This window comes from Cervus elaphus, chromosome 23 (genome assembly GCF_910594005.1).
Source record: "Cervus elaphus chromosome 23, mCerEla1.1, whole genome shotgun sequence".
Lineage (NCBI taxonomy): Eukaryota > Metazoa > Chordata > Mammalia > Artiodactyla > Cervidae > Cervus > Cervus elaphus.
Window position 1 is genome coordinate 39559304 of NC_057837.1, and position 15202 is coordinate 39574505.

Here is a 15202-nt window from a genome sequence, read left to right on the forward strand (position 1 = left end):
CTTTGCTGGATGAATGAATGAATTCTTTCTTTGTAAGATCAATAACATCAATGAGGGGGAAAAAAGTCCTTTCCTGGGAAGTCATTATTGTCATTGCACATTCATTCATCTATTTATTTGAAACACACTCTCTCCCATCTGTATCAGGCCAGGCTGTGTGCTGAGCCCCATTTAGATTTCACCAGTGCTGAGAGCATGACCCTAATCCTTGTGTCTAAGTGTTAGTCTCTCAGTTGTGTCCGACTCTGTGACCCCATGGACTGTGGCCCTCCAGGTTCCTCTGTCCAGGGGATTCTCCAGGCAAGAATACTCGAGTGGGTTGCCATTTCCTTCTTCAGGGGATCTTCCCGACCCAGGGATTGAACCCAGGTCTCCTAGCATTGCAGGTGGAGTCTTTACCATCTGAGCCACCAGGGCAGCCCGGGTCCTTGTGTATGAAGATAAGCAAATGCTTCTCAAGTCTGGCTTTGCCCTTTTGGAGAAAGCTGCTGCTGCTGCTAAGTCACTTCAGTCGTGTCCGACTCTGTGCGACCCCACAGACGGCAGCCCACCAGGCTCCGCCGTCCCTGAGATTCTCCAGGCAAGAACACTGGAGTGGGTTGCCATTTCCTTCTCCATTTGGAGAAAGCAGGAGGTCACAAAGCAGGAGGTCACGGTGGTGACGCTATGCTCTGGCCATGGCAGGATCCTTTTGCAAGCCCAGCTCCTTCCTCTTGGGTCTGCTGGTCTGCAGTGCGTGTGTTTCCTGGTCCACACATGGCACCAGACTCTTTAGGGGTAGGGCTGTCACATGAGTTCCTTTAGTTTTGCTTTTCTGCTCAAAGTGTGATCCAGGGGCAGGGAGCTTGGCAGGAATGCCAAACCTCCAGCCTCCCCCAGACCTGTTGAATCAGAGCGCAGCCTCACAAGACCCCCATGGATTCAGGCACACATCACAGTTAGACAAACACTACCTGAAGACTCAAGAGGAAGGTCTGTCACCAGCACACAAAGGACAGTGTTTGGGCTCCAGCTGGAACCCCTCACAAGTAAAATCAACAGACCTTCACTGAGAACCTACCGTGAGAAAGGTAGTGGGTAACACATCTCGGTTTAGGATCACACATTCCCACCCAGGGAGTTGGGGTCCAACATCCAGAGCAGGTAGCAAATTGATACCTAATGTTTTATTTGCATGACGGATCAACCGTCATAGTCAGTGAGTCCAATATTAACTCTAGATACAGTTTAGCTGCCCAGGAATGCAATTCCATCTTCACTGCTGATCTGGAACCAGGAACTCAGTCTGTCCTGCATGTGTTAACATGGGCAGGAGTCATGACCCGCCCAGTCTGGTCACCAGTCAAGACAAGTCCAGTTGGATATGATGCGATGTTGAAATAGTTTAAGCTGTAGATAAATAACAGGGACCTACTGCACAGCACAGGGCACTGTATTCAATATCTTGTAATAACCTGTAACGGAAAAGAATCTGGAAAAAGACTGTATATGTGTATAAAAGTGAATCACTTTGCCGTATATTGGAAACACTGTAAATCAACGATACTTACAAGAAAATAAAATACTTTCAGCTGAAACCTTTCTAGGATGGAAATGAAAACAAGAGACAGAAATGAGACGTGTAATCATGTGTATTCTCTCTTTTGAAAAATCAGGGACGTCCTGCCATTTACCTTGAAGTTGCCTTATGCCATTTCAACAGCCAAGACCGAGGCTCAGCTTGAAGAACTCGCCCAGCTGGGACTAAGTAAGTGGGTGCCCTTGCCCAGTCTCTTGTCATGCATGGGTGGAGCAGAGCCAGTGGCCCGTGATACATTGTTGCATCAGAATGTAACCCTCACCTCCATGGCAGAACTTCAGGAGGCCCTGAGTCACAGCTTTTGAGAGTCTTTTTCTAAGTCAAGCATTGAACCAGCTCTCAGAGGCAGGTGCTGGGTTTGCGTGGGGAGCTCCCCACAATTCTCCCATTGATGAGTTTGAGCTCCCCCAAATGTCCGGCGAGTGTCTGTCATAGGTCCTGCCTTTCTATGGCATCTTGCTGGGGAATGGCCGTGCCTGATGGACAGGGAAGTCCAGCGCGGGCACCTCCCCTGCTTGAGTTGTATTCTAGAACACACGGTGTTGACGGCACTTCTATGCTTTGAGGAATCTAACTGCACGGGCTTCCAGGGAGCATCTGTCTCAGTTCCTCTCTGTCTCAGTTCCGGCCCCGGTGTTCTCGGCCACACCCCTCACCCTGCCCTGCATCCCCACCCCGGCCAGCCAGATGTTCGCTTCCCCTCGTGCCTCTCAACCCAGCCCCGTGCTGGGCGGTGGATGTTAGGGGCTCAGGACACACCACTCCCCCAGCGTCACTTCTGGGTCCTGTTGCTCTGGGGAATCTGTGTGCATTTGACTTTCACACAGACACACACACAGACACACACACACACACACACACACAATGTTTTCCTCCTTGATGAGAAGGGGGAATTCTCTTAAGATTTCAGGGCTCCATACTTCAGATAGATGAACAACCGGGCCATGGTATTTGAGTGAGAGTTTGGGATTCAGAAGTGCAAGTCCCAGGATTCTTAGAACCTAAGAAACTGTGATACTTGACCCAGCAAATAAGAAATGTCCTTCCTTGGGCACGTTTTCCCCTTACTCTAAAGAATTTGTTCCGATGGGGGTGCCGTTGCCAGGGGAGCCTGCAGAATTCACAGAGAAGCCTAGAGTTAAGAGTCATGGTCCCCTCTGAAACCTAGATTGCCTCAGAAGAATTGCCACATGCGTCCAAGCCCTGCCTGATGGGCAGCTGGGTCGCAGGACAAGGAAGCAGAGTCCTTGTAGAAATAACAGGGCCACGTAAGTGTCCCTGCTGAAAAGTCATGCCATCTCTGCCACTGAGCTTTATACACCTTGGAGAGAGTTCAAAGCATTTCCTGAGTTTAAGGTCACATCACCACCTAGATTCTAGCCCTGCTGAGGACGTGTTCCAGGTCTCTTTCCTCTGGTGACCTCCGTCCACTGGACTCCTAGGTGGGTGATCCACCTGCTGTGTGTGCTTCAGGCCAGGGCTCAAGGACTAGAGTATCTGGGGGCAGCCCTTGCCCCCTGCAAAGGCTGTGGCAAAAAAAAAAAAAACAAACAAAACTGTTCTGGTGGCCACTCACCAGAAGCAAATTTTTTTTAAAAGCGAAAGTATTAATCGCTCAATCATGTCCCAATCTCTGTGACCCTGTGGACTGTAGCCCACCAGGCTCCTGGGCTCCTCTATCCATGAAGTCTTCAGGCAAGAATACTGGAGTGGGTAGCCTTTCCCTTCTCCTGGGGATCTTCCCAACCCAGGGCTCAAACTCAGGCCTCCTGCATTGCAGGCAGATTCTTTACCGTCTGAGCCACCAGAGAAGCCCATAGATATTCAACGTGTAATTGTTACTGTGCACTTCATTTTGTGAAGAGACATCCCTTTTTAAAACCCTGTACCTCATGTATTTGTTCATCCAACAAGTGTTTCTGGAGGGTCTGCTATATGGCAGCCACAGTAAGGGTTTAAGGATCCATAGGGTCTCTCCCCCTTGCCCATACCCCAGCTTTATTGTCTGTATGGGAACAACACATACACAGGAACTATATGTTCTATATTTGCAAAGTCTTAACAACGGTGACAGTGGGAATTTAAGGAGGCTTAAATTTCAAGCTAGAGCAGCCCTATACTGGCCACTATAAAAATATGTAAGGCCAGCCAGTGCGCACTTTTAAATTTCCTAGTGGCCACATGAAAGAGAATTAAAGGTGCAGTTAATTTTTATAATTTATTTACTATGTGAAATGCTATTTCAATATATCATCCCTATTTTTTAAAATAGTAATGAAATATTTTACCTTCTTTTTTCCTTGCTAAGTGTTTGAAATCCAGTATATATTATATCCTTACAGCACATTTCTATTCACGCACTAAATTTTCAGCAAAAATACATGGATCAGTATCTAGAGTCCATTAAATTTACAACTGAAGAAGTAGTTTCGCCTACCCAAGTTCCAGACCTACTTGAGTTTCCCAGTAATGGAATTGTCCAGTTTTACATTTAAATGGGTTTACATGAAATAAGATGGAAAATTGAGTCCCTCGTTGCACAAGCTGGATTTCAAGCGCTCACTGGCCACAGGTGGCTGCTGGCTCCCCTGTTGGACAGCACAGACCTAGAGGGAAGGAAGGACGGCAGAAAGCGGGCAACAGGAGCCAAGGTCAGGGCAAGGCGTGGCAAGGAAAAGGCAGGCCCAGGGCTCCCAGCCTCACCCTCTCTCCAGACCCTGGTGACCAGCCATGCTGGGCCCTTAGGAAAGAAACAGTTTCAGCAAACACAGCAAGGCAAAGCTGTAGAGAGAGCAACCTATTCCAGATGGAAGTAACACCAGGTATTTATCAGCACCACAGCCTCCCTTGATTTGCATGGAAGACCAGCCTGTCCGTCCAAGGACACACAGGCAGGGTGGCTGCAATCACAGCGATGTGCCCCACTCCAGAGTGTGCTGAGCCACAGTGGCCATGGCTAGGAGGCTGGAAGATTTGGGAAGAGTGGGCAGCAAACCACAAAGACGGTCGAACTTGCACTTATCCTTGGCCTGAGCCCAGTTGTCCTGTTTTTTGTTGTTTTTTTTTTTTGCTGATAGGCCCTATGAGTGCATTTTTCCTCCTTTTGGGTTTTAATGCTGAATGTGTAAAACCCCAGGCAGATTGTGTAATGTCCTCAGGCCCAGCTGCTCGTCCTGCCCATTAAAGGGGAACTGCGGACCCTGGGGGGCGGAGGAGGGCACCCCAGGATAAGGGGATCCATCAGAAAGGGTGCTGCTGCTGGGCAGGCAAACTCCCTCTTGGTGGAGCAAGTGGCCCCCCACCCCGGGGACCGCCCCCCCTCCAGCCTTCTCCCAGCTCCCACTCTTCCTTTTTTCTCACCTGGGGGAGGGCTGGGCCCGCTGTAGGCAACAGCCAAGCCGTTTCTCAAGAGCCTTGAAGCCCAAAGCCTCCCGAGCCTTCCTGGGAGCCTGCAGCTGGGCCTGGCAGTATTTCCAGCCCTTCCAGTAAAGGAATGCAGTTAAAAGCAAAAAGAGAGAGAGAGAGAGAAAGGAAAACACCACACTCCAGCGTAGCACCTCCCCTCCAAAGCCATGCATTGCCAGGCAAGTGTGCTGTTTGTGATGGACCGGCCGAGTGCACTGTATTTACATTCTTGTGTTCACTGATAATGACTTTCAGATTTTTGGAGCTCTCCAGCTGACAACAAACCCCCAAACCCTCCACCTCCCCATAGGCCTCCCTCCTCCGACGGCGGCTACGACGATGGCGTGGGTCCGGCCTCCTCGCGTCAGCTCTGCCTGATAAATGGAGTGCATTCTATAAAAACCAGGACGCCCTCGGAACTGGAGTGCAGCCAGACCAACGGGGCCCTGTGCTTTATTAATCCCCTCTTCTTCAAAGTGCACAGCCAGGACCTCGGCGGGGGCCCCCGGCGGCCCTGCACCCGGACTCCCGACGCGGATGGCACCGAGAGGCCTCGGTCCCCGCCGCCCAGGCCCCCGCCGCCCGCTATTCATAGTCAGCCCGCCGGCCCCCAGCTGGCCGGGCCCGCGGCGCCCCCGGCCGGCATGCCGGAAACCGTCGCCCTGCACCAGCCCGGGGACGCGGCGCGGCTTGGAGCGAAACCCACCCCCGTGCCTCCACCCCGGCTCAAGAAGCAGGCGTCTTTCCTCGAGGCGGAGGGCGGCGCCAAGACCTTGACCGGCGGCCGGCCTCGCCCGGAGCCCGCTGCGGGCCCGGCGAGCGGCGCAGCGGGGGGGCCCGCCCCGGCGGAGACGGAGGCGGAGGCGGTCCTGGCCTCGGGGGATTGCGCAAGGGCCCGGCGCGCCGCCGCCTCGGCCTCGGCATCCCGGCCCCCGTGGCGCGCGGGCCGCCAGCGGCTGAGTGACATGAGCCTTTCCACTTCCTCCTCCGACTCGCTGGACCTGGACCGCAGCATGCCCCTCTTTGGCTACGAGGCGGACACCAACAGCAGCCTGGAGGACTACGACGGCGAGAGCGATCAGGAGACCATGGCCCCCCCCATCAAGTCCAAGAAGAAGCGGAACAGCTCCTTCGTGCTACCCAAGCTCGTCAAGTCCCAGCTTCGCAAGATGAGCGGCGTCTTCAGCTCGTTCCTGACCCCGGAGAAGCGCATGGTGCGCCGGATCGCCGAGCTGGCCCGCGACAAGCGCACCTACTTCGGCTGCCTGGTGCAGGATTACGTGAGCTTCCTGCAGGAGAACAAGGAGTGCCACGTGTCCAGCACCGACCTCCTGCAGACCATCCGGCAGTTCATGACCCAGGTGAAGAACTACCTGTCCCAGAGCTCCGAGCTGGACCCCCCCATCGAATCGCTGATCCCCGAAGACCAGATAGGTGAGTACCACCTTGCCTTTAAATACGTGTGTGTGTGTGTGTGTGTGTGTGTGTGTGTGTGTGTGTAGAATTGCTTATACCTGCTATCGAGAAAAGATACCAGTGGAATTATTTAAAAACAGAAATTCACAGCCGTAGAAAGAAACTTATGGTTATCAAAGGGGGAAGGGGAGGGAGGGATAGATGAGGAGTTTGGGATTAACAGATACACCCTACTGTAGGTAAAATAGATAAGCAACAAGGACCTACTGTATAGCACAAGGACCTATATACTTAACAGTTTGTAATAACCTATGTGGGATGAGTCTGAAAAAGAATACATATGTGTGTATCTATATATGTGTGTATATATGTGCTCAGTCACTGGTGTCTGACTCTGCAACCCCACAGACTGTAGCTCACCAGACTCCTCTGTCCATGGGATTCTCCAGGCAAGAATACTGGAGTGGGTTGCCATTTCCTCCTCCAGGATGTGTGTCTATACATATCTGAGTCAGTTTACTATACACCTGAAACTAATAGGACTTTGTAAATCAACTATACTTCAATAAAACGACGATATATTTGTCGCCTATGGCCTGGCAGGACAGTGTAGCCTATGTTAGTTCTCTTGGGTGGCATTTTCTCTGGAGTTCAAAACAGCAACACACTCCACCCCCCTGGGCTGATCTGAACTAGAAACACAGCTTCTTGAAGTTGACTTCATGTTATATACCTCGCTTCGGGGCTGAGCATCAGGCTCGGACACGTTTGGCGGAGCAACTGATGGGAGCCGCAGATGGGTCTGTTCAGCGGTGGACCATTCCGGTTGCCTGCCTGATTGTGCGCTCTGTGTGGGCCTTGAGGGTCTTCTGAAGGTGTGTCTCAGCAAGCCGTGGGGGTTTGTGCTGTACTGGTTGGAAAGTACCCTTTTTTACCCTCAGAGGAGGGCAGAGGCCACGGTGTGCAGCTGGGTGAGTTGCCACAGGGAGCAAGCACCAGTGCAGCATAATATGACAACATCAAAACCCCCAGGGACCCCCCTCCCTGTCCCCCTTCTCCCCAAAGGGTAACTGCCCTGTGGGCTTCTAATCACAGAATTCAATAAGTTTGGGAGTAAGCAAAAACAAAAAAAAAAAGTCAAATGGACAAGTTTGTTTTGTGTATCTTTAAAAATAAGTATCAAATTTTGGAGGTCACATGAAAGGTGTTTTCTCCGAAGTCAAGGGGAAATAACTTTCTTTCTAACCTCATTGGAGAGCTGAATTGCTAATAGTTACTTTGGCCAAGGGAAGATTGAATTTGGCAAGACCTCTCTTTTTCCAGGGCTAGAGTCTTAAGGGATTTTTTTTTTTAACTTCAGAAGATTGACTCTGAAGGACAAATTTCAGAGACCTCATTCACTGGGCAGCAGCGATCAAAAAGAGCTACCCAACTTTTCTAGGCCGTTCATAAAGCAAAGCTGGAATCGGCTTCTTTCTGATTGGGTCTGTTTGTGGAAAGTAGTAAACAGCGTGTGGTTTGCCGGTGGTGTCTCCCCGCCTCTCTCTCTCCCCCCCACCTCCTTGAAGTGAGTTTCAGCAGCTTTTTGATTTTCTCACAAAGGAATCAAAGCCTTGTTTGTTTTCCTGTGGCTTGCGCCTGGGTGGGTGGGGCGTGGTTAGAGCCCGGCTGCTGGAGAGAAAGCTGGAAGGAATGTGCCCCAGGATGTGCCTTGGGGATGGAAATGCATGCCTTCGGGACAACGGAAGAGCGGCCCGGCCCTCTCGGTCCCGCCCCCCGAGCCTGCCTCTCAGGGGAGACCGGCTCAGACCCCGCACCAGCGGGAGAGCCAGGCGGGCGCTGATGTCAGCGCTGGGCTATGTGGCCGCAGTGCCAGCCAGCCCACGGAGACGAGGCTCCTCCCTGGGGCGCCAGGCCTTGCCTTCCTTCCCCGCCGATGCCGTGAGCACCGACCGGAGCTGCCGGTCCTTCCGGGGGGCGGGGGTGGGGTGGGGTGCGGGGAAGCTCTCCTGCTGGCGTCTCGGAAGGTGACAGTTCAGATAGGGTGTTGCTGTTGGTTGGAGCCCGGATCTCATCTTCTCTAAAAACAGATTTGAATGTGGCCAGCAGTCTGACACAAACGCTTTGCTGCCCTGGAAAGATGGAGCTTTCCATCTAAAAATCTAAGGTCATGAGGAGGGAAGCTGTCATCCAGGCTGCCTGTCCCAGCGCTGGCAGTAGGTCTTGGCCTCAGCCCTGTGAAGCCGGCATCCGTGCGCCCTGGAGCAAGGCTGGGTTCTGCCAGGTGGAGTCAGCTCTCCAGGGCTATACCAGCCTAGCCAGTGCAGCTTCTGAACTTTCTTCTTTGGATTCAGAGCCTGTTTTTTTGAGGGGACTTCCCTGGTGGCCCAGTGGTTGCCTTCCACTGGACCACTGGGGAATGTGGGTTCAACCTTTGGTCGGGGAGCTAAGATCTCATGTGCCTCGCGGCCAGAAACACAAAACATAAAACAGAAGCAATATTGCAACAAATTCAATAAAGAGCTTAAAAATGGTCCACATTAAAAAAAAAACCTTATAAATTAAAAAAAATTTTTTTACTTTGTTTATTTGGCTGTGCTGGGTCTTTGTTGCCGCACAGGTTCTTCTCTAGCTGTGGCGAGCAGGGGTCACTCTCTAGTTTCGGTGCACGGCTTCTCGTTGTGGCAGCTTCTTTTGTTGCAGAGCACAGGCTCTCGCGTGCAGGCTAAGTAGTTATGGCACACGGGTTTAGTTGTCCAGCAGCACGTGGAATCTTCCCGGAGCAGCGATCAAACCCGTGTCTCCTGCATTGGCAGGCAGATTCTTTACCACTGAACCACCTAGGAAGCCCCCCACCCCAGTTTATTTTTTTTAAACCCTGTGTTTTGAACCTTACCCCTCTCCCCTGCTGGTGCCTATGTTCATATTTTCTCATAAGAAACTAAGGAGATTGGAAAACATTGTTTAATTGTGTTATACACCTAATAGAACTACAATAGTTGTCAATTGTATCTAAATGAAAATTACTTTAAACATTTAATTTGTAAATTCAAGGGATTAGATTCAAGAATAGTAGGCTCACCATTGGTAGAGGCAGCTCAAAGTGCCACTGTCTGCGGATGTGGGTGTACCCAGACAACACACTGCCACACTTTTTTATTGTTTGTTTTGTTTAAGCTTTTGCATTAAAGCAGATGCTTCATCATATCTGTTACTTCATCAATGAAACCATTATTCTGTTTTGAGAAGTGCAGAGAATGTGCTGGGCTTTTGAAATTAAGAGGAAGGCGAGCCAAAGCAGAAGGTGACCTGAGAAACTCATCACGTGCCGAGTTGTGGGGAAAGATGTGATCCTAATGATTAGAAAACCAGTCCCCTTAAATGTGCCAGTTTAGATTCGGACTCTGGCAAGAAAATGGAGTCTAAATGATCTGTTTTACATATTCCTCAATGACGGGCTCACTAGTTTACTAAGACCTTGTTAACACAGTGATTCCTTTGAGTTGTGTGATCAACTCATGGTTGGTACCTTTGTGTAGATTTTGTTCTGTTTTGCAAATTCAGGACCGGAGGTCAAGATATATAAAGTGACTTGTGGAGGGTTATGCTGCTGGTGGGTAGGGGAGATTGGATTCAGCCTGGGTCTCCTCTTGTTTATCAGTTTATTTTCACCAATCTCACTTCCTGGGAGGTTATAATTCACTTTGAATGGATTCACTTTAAATGCCACCCCCAGGATTCCAAACCTCAAATTTCTTCAGAACCGGTGTCAACTGATGCTTGCTTCTAAGGCTTTTCAAGAATACCAGTTGGGTTTCTCTTCTTCAAAAAAAAATCTAGTCCTGTCCTCCTTTCCCACAGCTTCTGGGGGAGAGAGTGCTGATTGAGGAGGTGGAAATGTAAAGCCTAGATCTACAGAATTCCATCCTGTCATTAAGGAAGTTGGAGGAGGTATTTCAGTGCTGTAACCCATGTAGAAATCCATCACTCATATGTGAAAAAGAACCATGTGAACGCATGTGCATTAGTGTTTGGATACAATGCTAATCTTCTTCACAAAGGAGTTCTTCAGTTGCACAGAGAAAAGCCAATGAAAAAACCAAATAGCTCTCACCCAACTACCACTTTGTCCATGTGCTCCTGTCGGAGCCCTGTAGGTCAGCACTTGCCAGGTGAGAATGTTATGATAAACAGTCTCAAAGCTCTAAAATTGCCAGCCTAAATGGTGGTGCCCTATCATAGAGAATTTGACTTCTGTTTAGACTGCTCTTTAAAGCACTGCCGCACAAAACCCTGCCGTGTAGAGGTTCTTGAACAGATGTTGGTTGATTGACATCAGCTTTGCTCTCCTGGTAGGAGGATGAGATAAGTTCCCATTCGACCTAGCTCTCTCTTGATTCCAGGGCCCCGTATCGTGTTTCCCTTGTGGCAAGCTCTCTACCTTCCACTCTGCAGAAGTGGTACGTGCAGGGACAAGCAACTGCTTTAACAAAAGCATGTGTACCATTTGGCATCCTCCTCAAAAGCCCAGGATCTGTAACTCATGGACAGAGTGAAGTGTACTCACTCCTGAGTGCCCCGCCCAGTAAGGTATAGACCCTGTGACATCCTTTGTTATCCCAACACTTGCTCCTTATTGGTGGGTTTCACATCACACCACTTCCGCTTCAGTCTCTTTCAACCAATGAGAGAACTTAGTCCCAACTTTCTGGTAGTGAAATCTACACTTTACAGAACTTGTTGCATTTTTGTGGATGCTGTTTTGATTTTCTTCGAGCAAAAGAATTTTTACTTCTGATTTGATATTAATCTTAAGGAAATCCCTCTGTTTTCAAGTCTTGTTTCAAGAAAAACAAAATTTTTCCAACTCCCAAAAATGTTAGTAATCCTCAACTTTCTATTTCATTCAAATTGCACACAAACACTCAACAAAGATACAGAGAAGCCAACTGTATTTCTAAAAGTCAGTAATGAGAAACAAGATATGGTTTTGCTTTCTTTAGTGGCTGTCAAAATGTGTATTTTCTCTGAAGGGTATTACCATTATTTGAAGAAAAAGTAGCCTTAAACCCAATTCCCACATATTTCAAAGAGAACATCAATTTACTTACATGAATGTTTTATTTTCTTTATAGAGAAATGTGGTTAAACACCAGAGAGTCTAGTGTGCTTAAGAAAGAAGTCTGAAGTCATTCCTTGAGCTTTAAACAATGAAAACTTCCTTGCTTCATATCATTTTTTTAAATGAGCATTCAAGCCTGAGGATTCCCAGATGGTGCAGTCATAAAGAATCTGCCTGCCAATGCAGGAGAGTGGGTTCAATCCCCTGGGTTGGAAAGATCCCCTGGAGGATGAAATGGCAGCACACTCCAGTATTCTTGCCTGGGAAATCTCATGGACTGAGCAGCCTGGCTGGCTACATAGAGTCCATGAGGTCTCAAAGAGCTGGATACGACTGAGCATGCACGAATAAGTCTTACTCAAGCTTCAAAATCTAGCGTGATTTGCTTTGAAGTTTGAATTCAGAGTTTGGTTTAATCCCTTGAGTTATTGCGTTACCTGCTCTGTTTTAGACAGAGTCCTTCTGAAAGTCGTAGGCTGAGAGGCACAGTGGTGCCAAGTTAAGAGTTAAGCCACGGTGATTCTGACTTCCGACCTAGTCCTTGGGTCTATGTCACCTGGAAGGAGAGGATCTCTTTGTACATCATCAAAAGGTACAGAGCAGGAGGAAGATCGACCTCTTGCAGCCTAGGGAAAGCACGTCTATATTATTTTTGAAAATTAGTATAAATAGATAGAAGACCGCCCCTCTTTTCCTGACCACAGCTCAGACTGGACTGTGGATTCAAGTCCCAGCTCTGCTGCCGCTGAGCTGTGTGTGCTCGGTCATGTGTCTTAACCTCTCTGTGCCTCCGTTTCTTCACCTGCCGCAGGCTTACCAAGCACCACTGTGCCCGCTCCACTGACACTCACTCCCCTCCTGGATTTCCAGTACCTGCGGCATTTTCCCGCCAGTCCAGCTTGGATGGAAGGGGGAGGTGGGGAGGATTAATGCTCGCCCCACTCTGGGGAAGCCACCCTCCGGCAGGGAGTGAGGGAGCAGGTGTGTGAGGCCCTAGCTGCCTCCCCTGGGGGGGCTAGCTCTGAGGCACCCCTGTGCTACCTCTCTTCCCAGTGGTAACTGGCTAACAAGGCACAGAGCATTGGCTGCCTCCCTGCTTCAGGGACCAGAGCTGCCTGGGCTCCTATCTAATCTGTTTGTCTCTGGGTGGGCTTCTAGAAGACCCAAAGGAAAAACACATAGGAGTTATGTATTCATGTCAGTCAAAGGGTAGTTTAAATACATGTAAAGTACATAAAAGTGTTTGGAATGCTTGGAAAGCAGTGAGTACCCCGTCCAGCTCAGCCCTGATCTTTAATCCAGCTATGCAGGCAGAGGTGACCATGTTAGCACCGAAAGACAGAACCGGGTCCTCTTTCCCTTCTCGTACAGAGCGAGTGCCACTATGCTATTTCCTGACTTCTTTGCAGTAGGAACAACCAGGCTCTCCACCGTCCAGGGAAAGTCGTTTAACTTCTGTGCCTCAGGGAGAGGGCCCTCATTCATTGTGACAGGGCTGAAGCGAGGGCCAGCACAGAGCACAGGCTTCTGTAACCGCCCCTTGTCCCAGGAACTGTGAAAACAGACGTCCCCATCAGTATTCGCGATGGTGCACGTTTGCACTTCACAGTTTGAGTTCCCCACAAAAAAGTTCTGCCTCTTGTCATCAAACGTTAACTTCTATTTCTTCTACTTTACTTTCTTGAAAGAATGCTAGAACTTAAATAAGCCAAGAGGCTCTATGACCTTACTTCATCTTTGAGCTTTGTCATGTAGGTTGCAACCTACCCCTTTTGGACATCATGTTGTTTAGACTCTGGGTTCTGTTAGAATTCCTGGAGAATACCGGGAATTGTTTTAACCATCAGTTAGGTTCAGAGTGCTCCTTCTGTCTTCCCTGCCCTGGGCGAGGAGTAGATGGCAGTTCAGAAGTTGCAGGCAGTGACAGTCAGAGAGGTGAAGTGATGAGGCCAGAGTCACTTAGAAAGACACAGCTGGGCTGGCTGCCAGGCCACCTCCTCTCACTCTTTCTAAGACACGCGCCTTCGCTGAACTTCAGCTTCTGGACTCTCGCTTCCTCTTTGGCAGAAGCAGGGGAGCAGAAAGTGTCCAGACGAGCTGATGAGTGAGCCTGTCCTGTGATGGGTCCCCGTTTCATGCCTGACTTTCTCTGGAATCCGTGCCTCCAATCAGAGGGAAGTAACAGACCTTAGGCTTCTGTCCTCATTCCTAAGACGGGGGCGATCGTGTCATGGCTCTAGAGGCCAACACGTTGAGTGCTTTCTGTAAATCACTGCATTTACAGGTCTCAGTAAGGCAGGGAGCTCTAGGCTGATGCCCCTGACTGCTTCCCTGAGTGGATGAACTTTGGAACCAGTTGATAGGATCTCTATAAAAATATTTTCAAAAACTGTGTTTCCAGTGGATTATCCAGTTAGCAATCAGTTTCTCACACTCAAAATGTAGTAGTGCAGACAGTTCTCCGGCATCTTTTTATTTCCTTGTAGATAAACAGTTGACCTAACCAGAGTTCTTGGGCTTGAATCCTGGCTCCCCTTGGTACCTGTGTGGCATCCATGTCTCTGGGTTTCCTCAGCTCTAAAATAAATCACGGTCTTCCCACCAGGGGTTTGGTGGAGGAGCGGAAGAGTCAGTGCTTGTAAAGTGCCTAGAACAGCATCATTCTTGGATGTAAAGCAACCAGAGAGGGTAGGGGAAAACGGATAGTAGTAATTTATAAGCCACATGACTGATCTGATCTGTTCTTTCCTTTTGTTCTGAGCTAGTCTATGTTCTGAAAGATTTTCTGTTTCTTTTGTTTCCTAAAATCATTTTTCCTTCTTGCTTCATAAGCATGACCTTCTTTTCCTATTTGAGAGAATCATTCAGGTACTGGGTCCTTGTCATTTGGACTTTTTTTCTTATTCATTGTATTTATTAAAGATTTGTGAGGATGGGGAGGGGTGGTTAGGAGTGAAGACCTGAAAAAGAAAGCAGAGAGACCAGTTTTATCTTATTTCTAAATTATAACCTTTTAAAAATGTTCTAAAAATTTGTTTGTTTGGGAATTTTAAGGCAATGGGTCCTGCATATCAACCCTCCTAGCAGATTTCCACTGTTGCATTTGCTATTAAGAGTGGAGTTTGTGGCTCAAAGGCCAGTATCAGCACCCCTTCCCTGGGGACAAGGATGAGTTGCTCAAGAGACTCACTCAGCTGGCTGGTGACGAGCTGTCTGCTGTCAGCCCCAGGAACAGCATAGAACCTTTTGGAGATGGTTTGTGTGCACACTCTGGCCCTGAGATGATCAGACTTGCTTGGAATTTAAAAGTTGCCCTTGGGGTTCAAGGTGAAATGCTCAGGCTGGTCTCTAGGTGTTTTCTGTTGGCTTGATTTATACACATGGCTATTGAAGTTTAACATATATCCATGAAGTGTATAAATTTCAAGTGCTTAGCTTGATAATTTTTTATCCATGTAGCCACCACAGGCATCCACTGTCTCCATCACCTGGAAGTGTCCCCAGAAGCCCCGTTTATTTCTCAGGGTGACTGCCATCCTGACCTGTCATCATAGGTTGGTTTTGTCTGTCCTTGAGCTTTGTGTAAGCATCATGCTAAAGGAGACAACTCTTGTGTGTCTGGCTTTTTTGACACAGATTTTATCTTGGAGACTCAGCCAGTTGTGTCTGGAGCAGCAACC

At 49.0% G+C, this 15202-nt stretch overlaps 1 protein-coding gene across 11 annotated transcripts in view; it reads left to right on the forward strand.

Moving 5' to 3' along the window:
- Nucleotides 1-15202, forward strand: part of RIN2 (Ras and Rab interactor 2) — a 208920-nt gene that overhangs the window by 179348 nt on the left and 14370 nt on the right. For all 11 annotated transcript variants that reach the window (XM_043883054.1, XM_043883045.1, XM_043883053.1 and 8 more), the window contains 2 exons: nucleotides 1656-1747; nucleotides 5240-6418. In XM_043883054.1, the coding sequence (XP_043738989.1) occupies nucleotides 1656-1747; nucleotides 5240-6418 (1271 nt within the window). The remainder of the gene's footprint in view (nucleotides 1-1655; nucleotides 1748-5239; nucleotides 6419-15202) is intronic.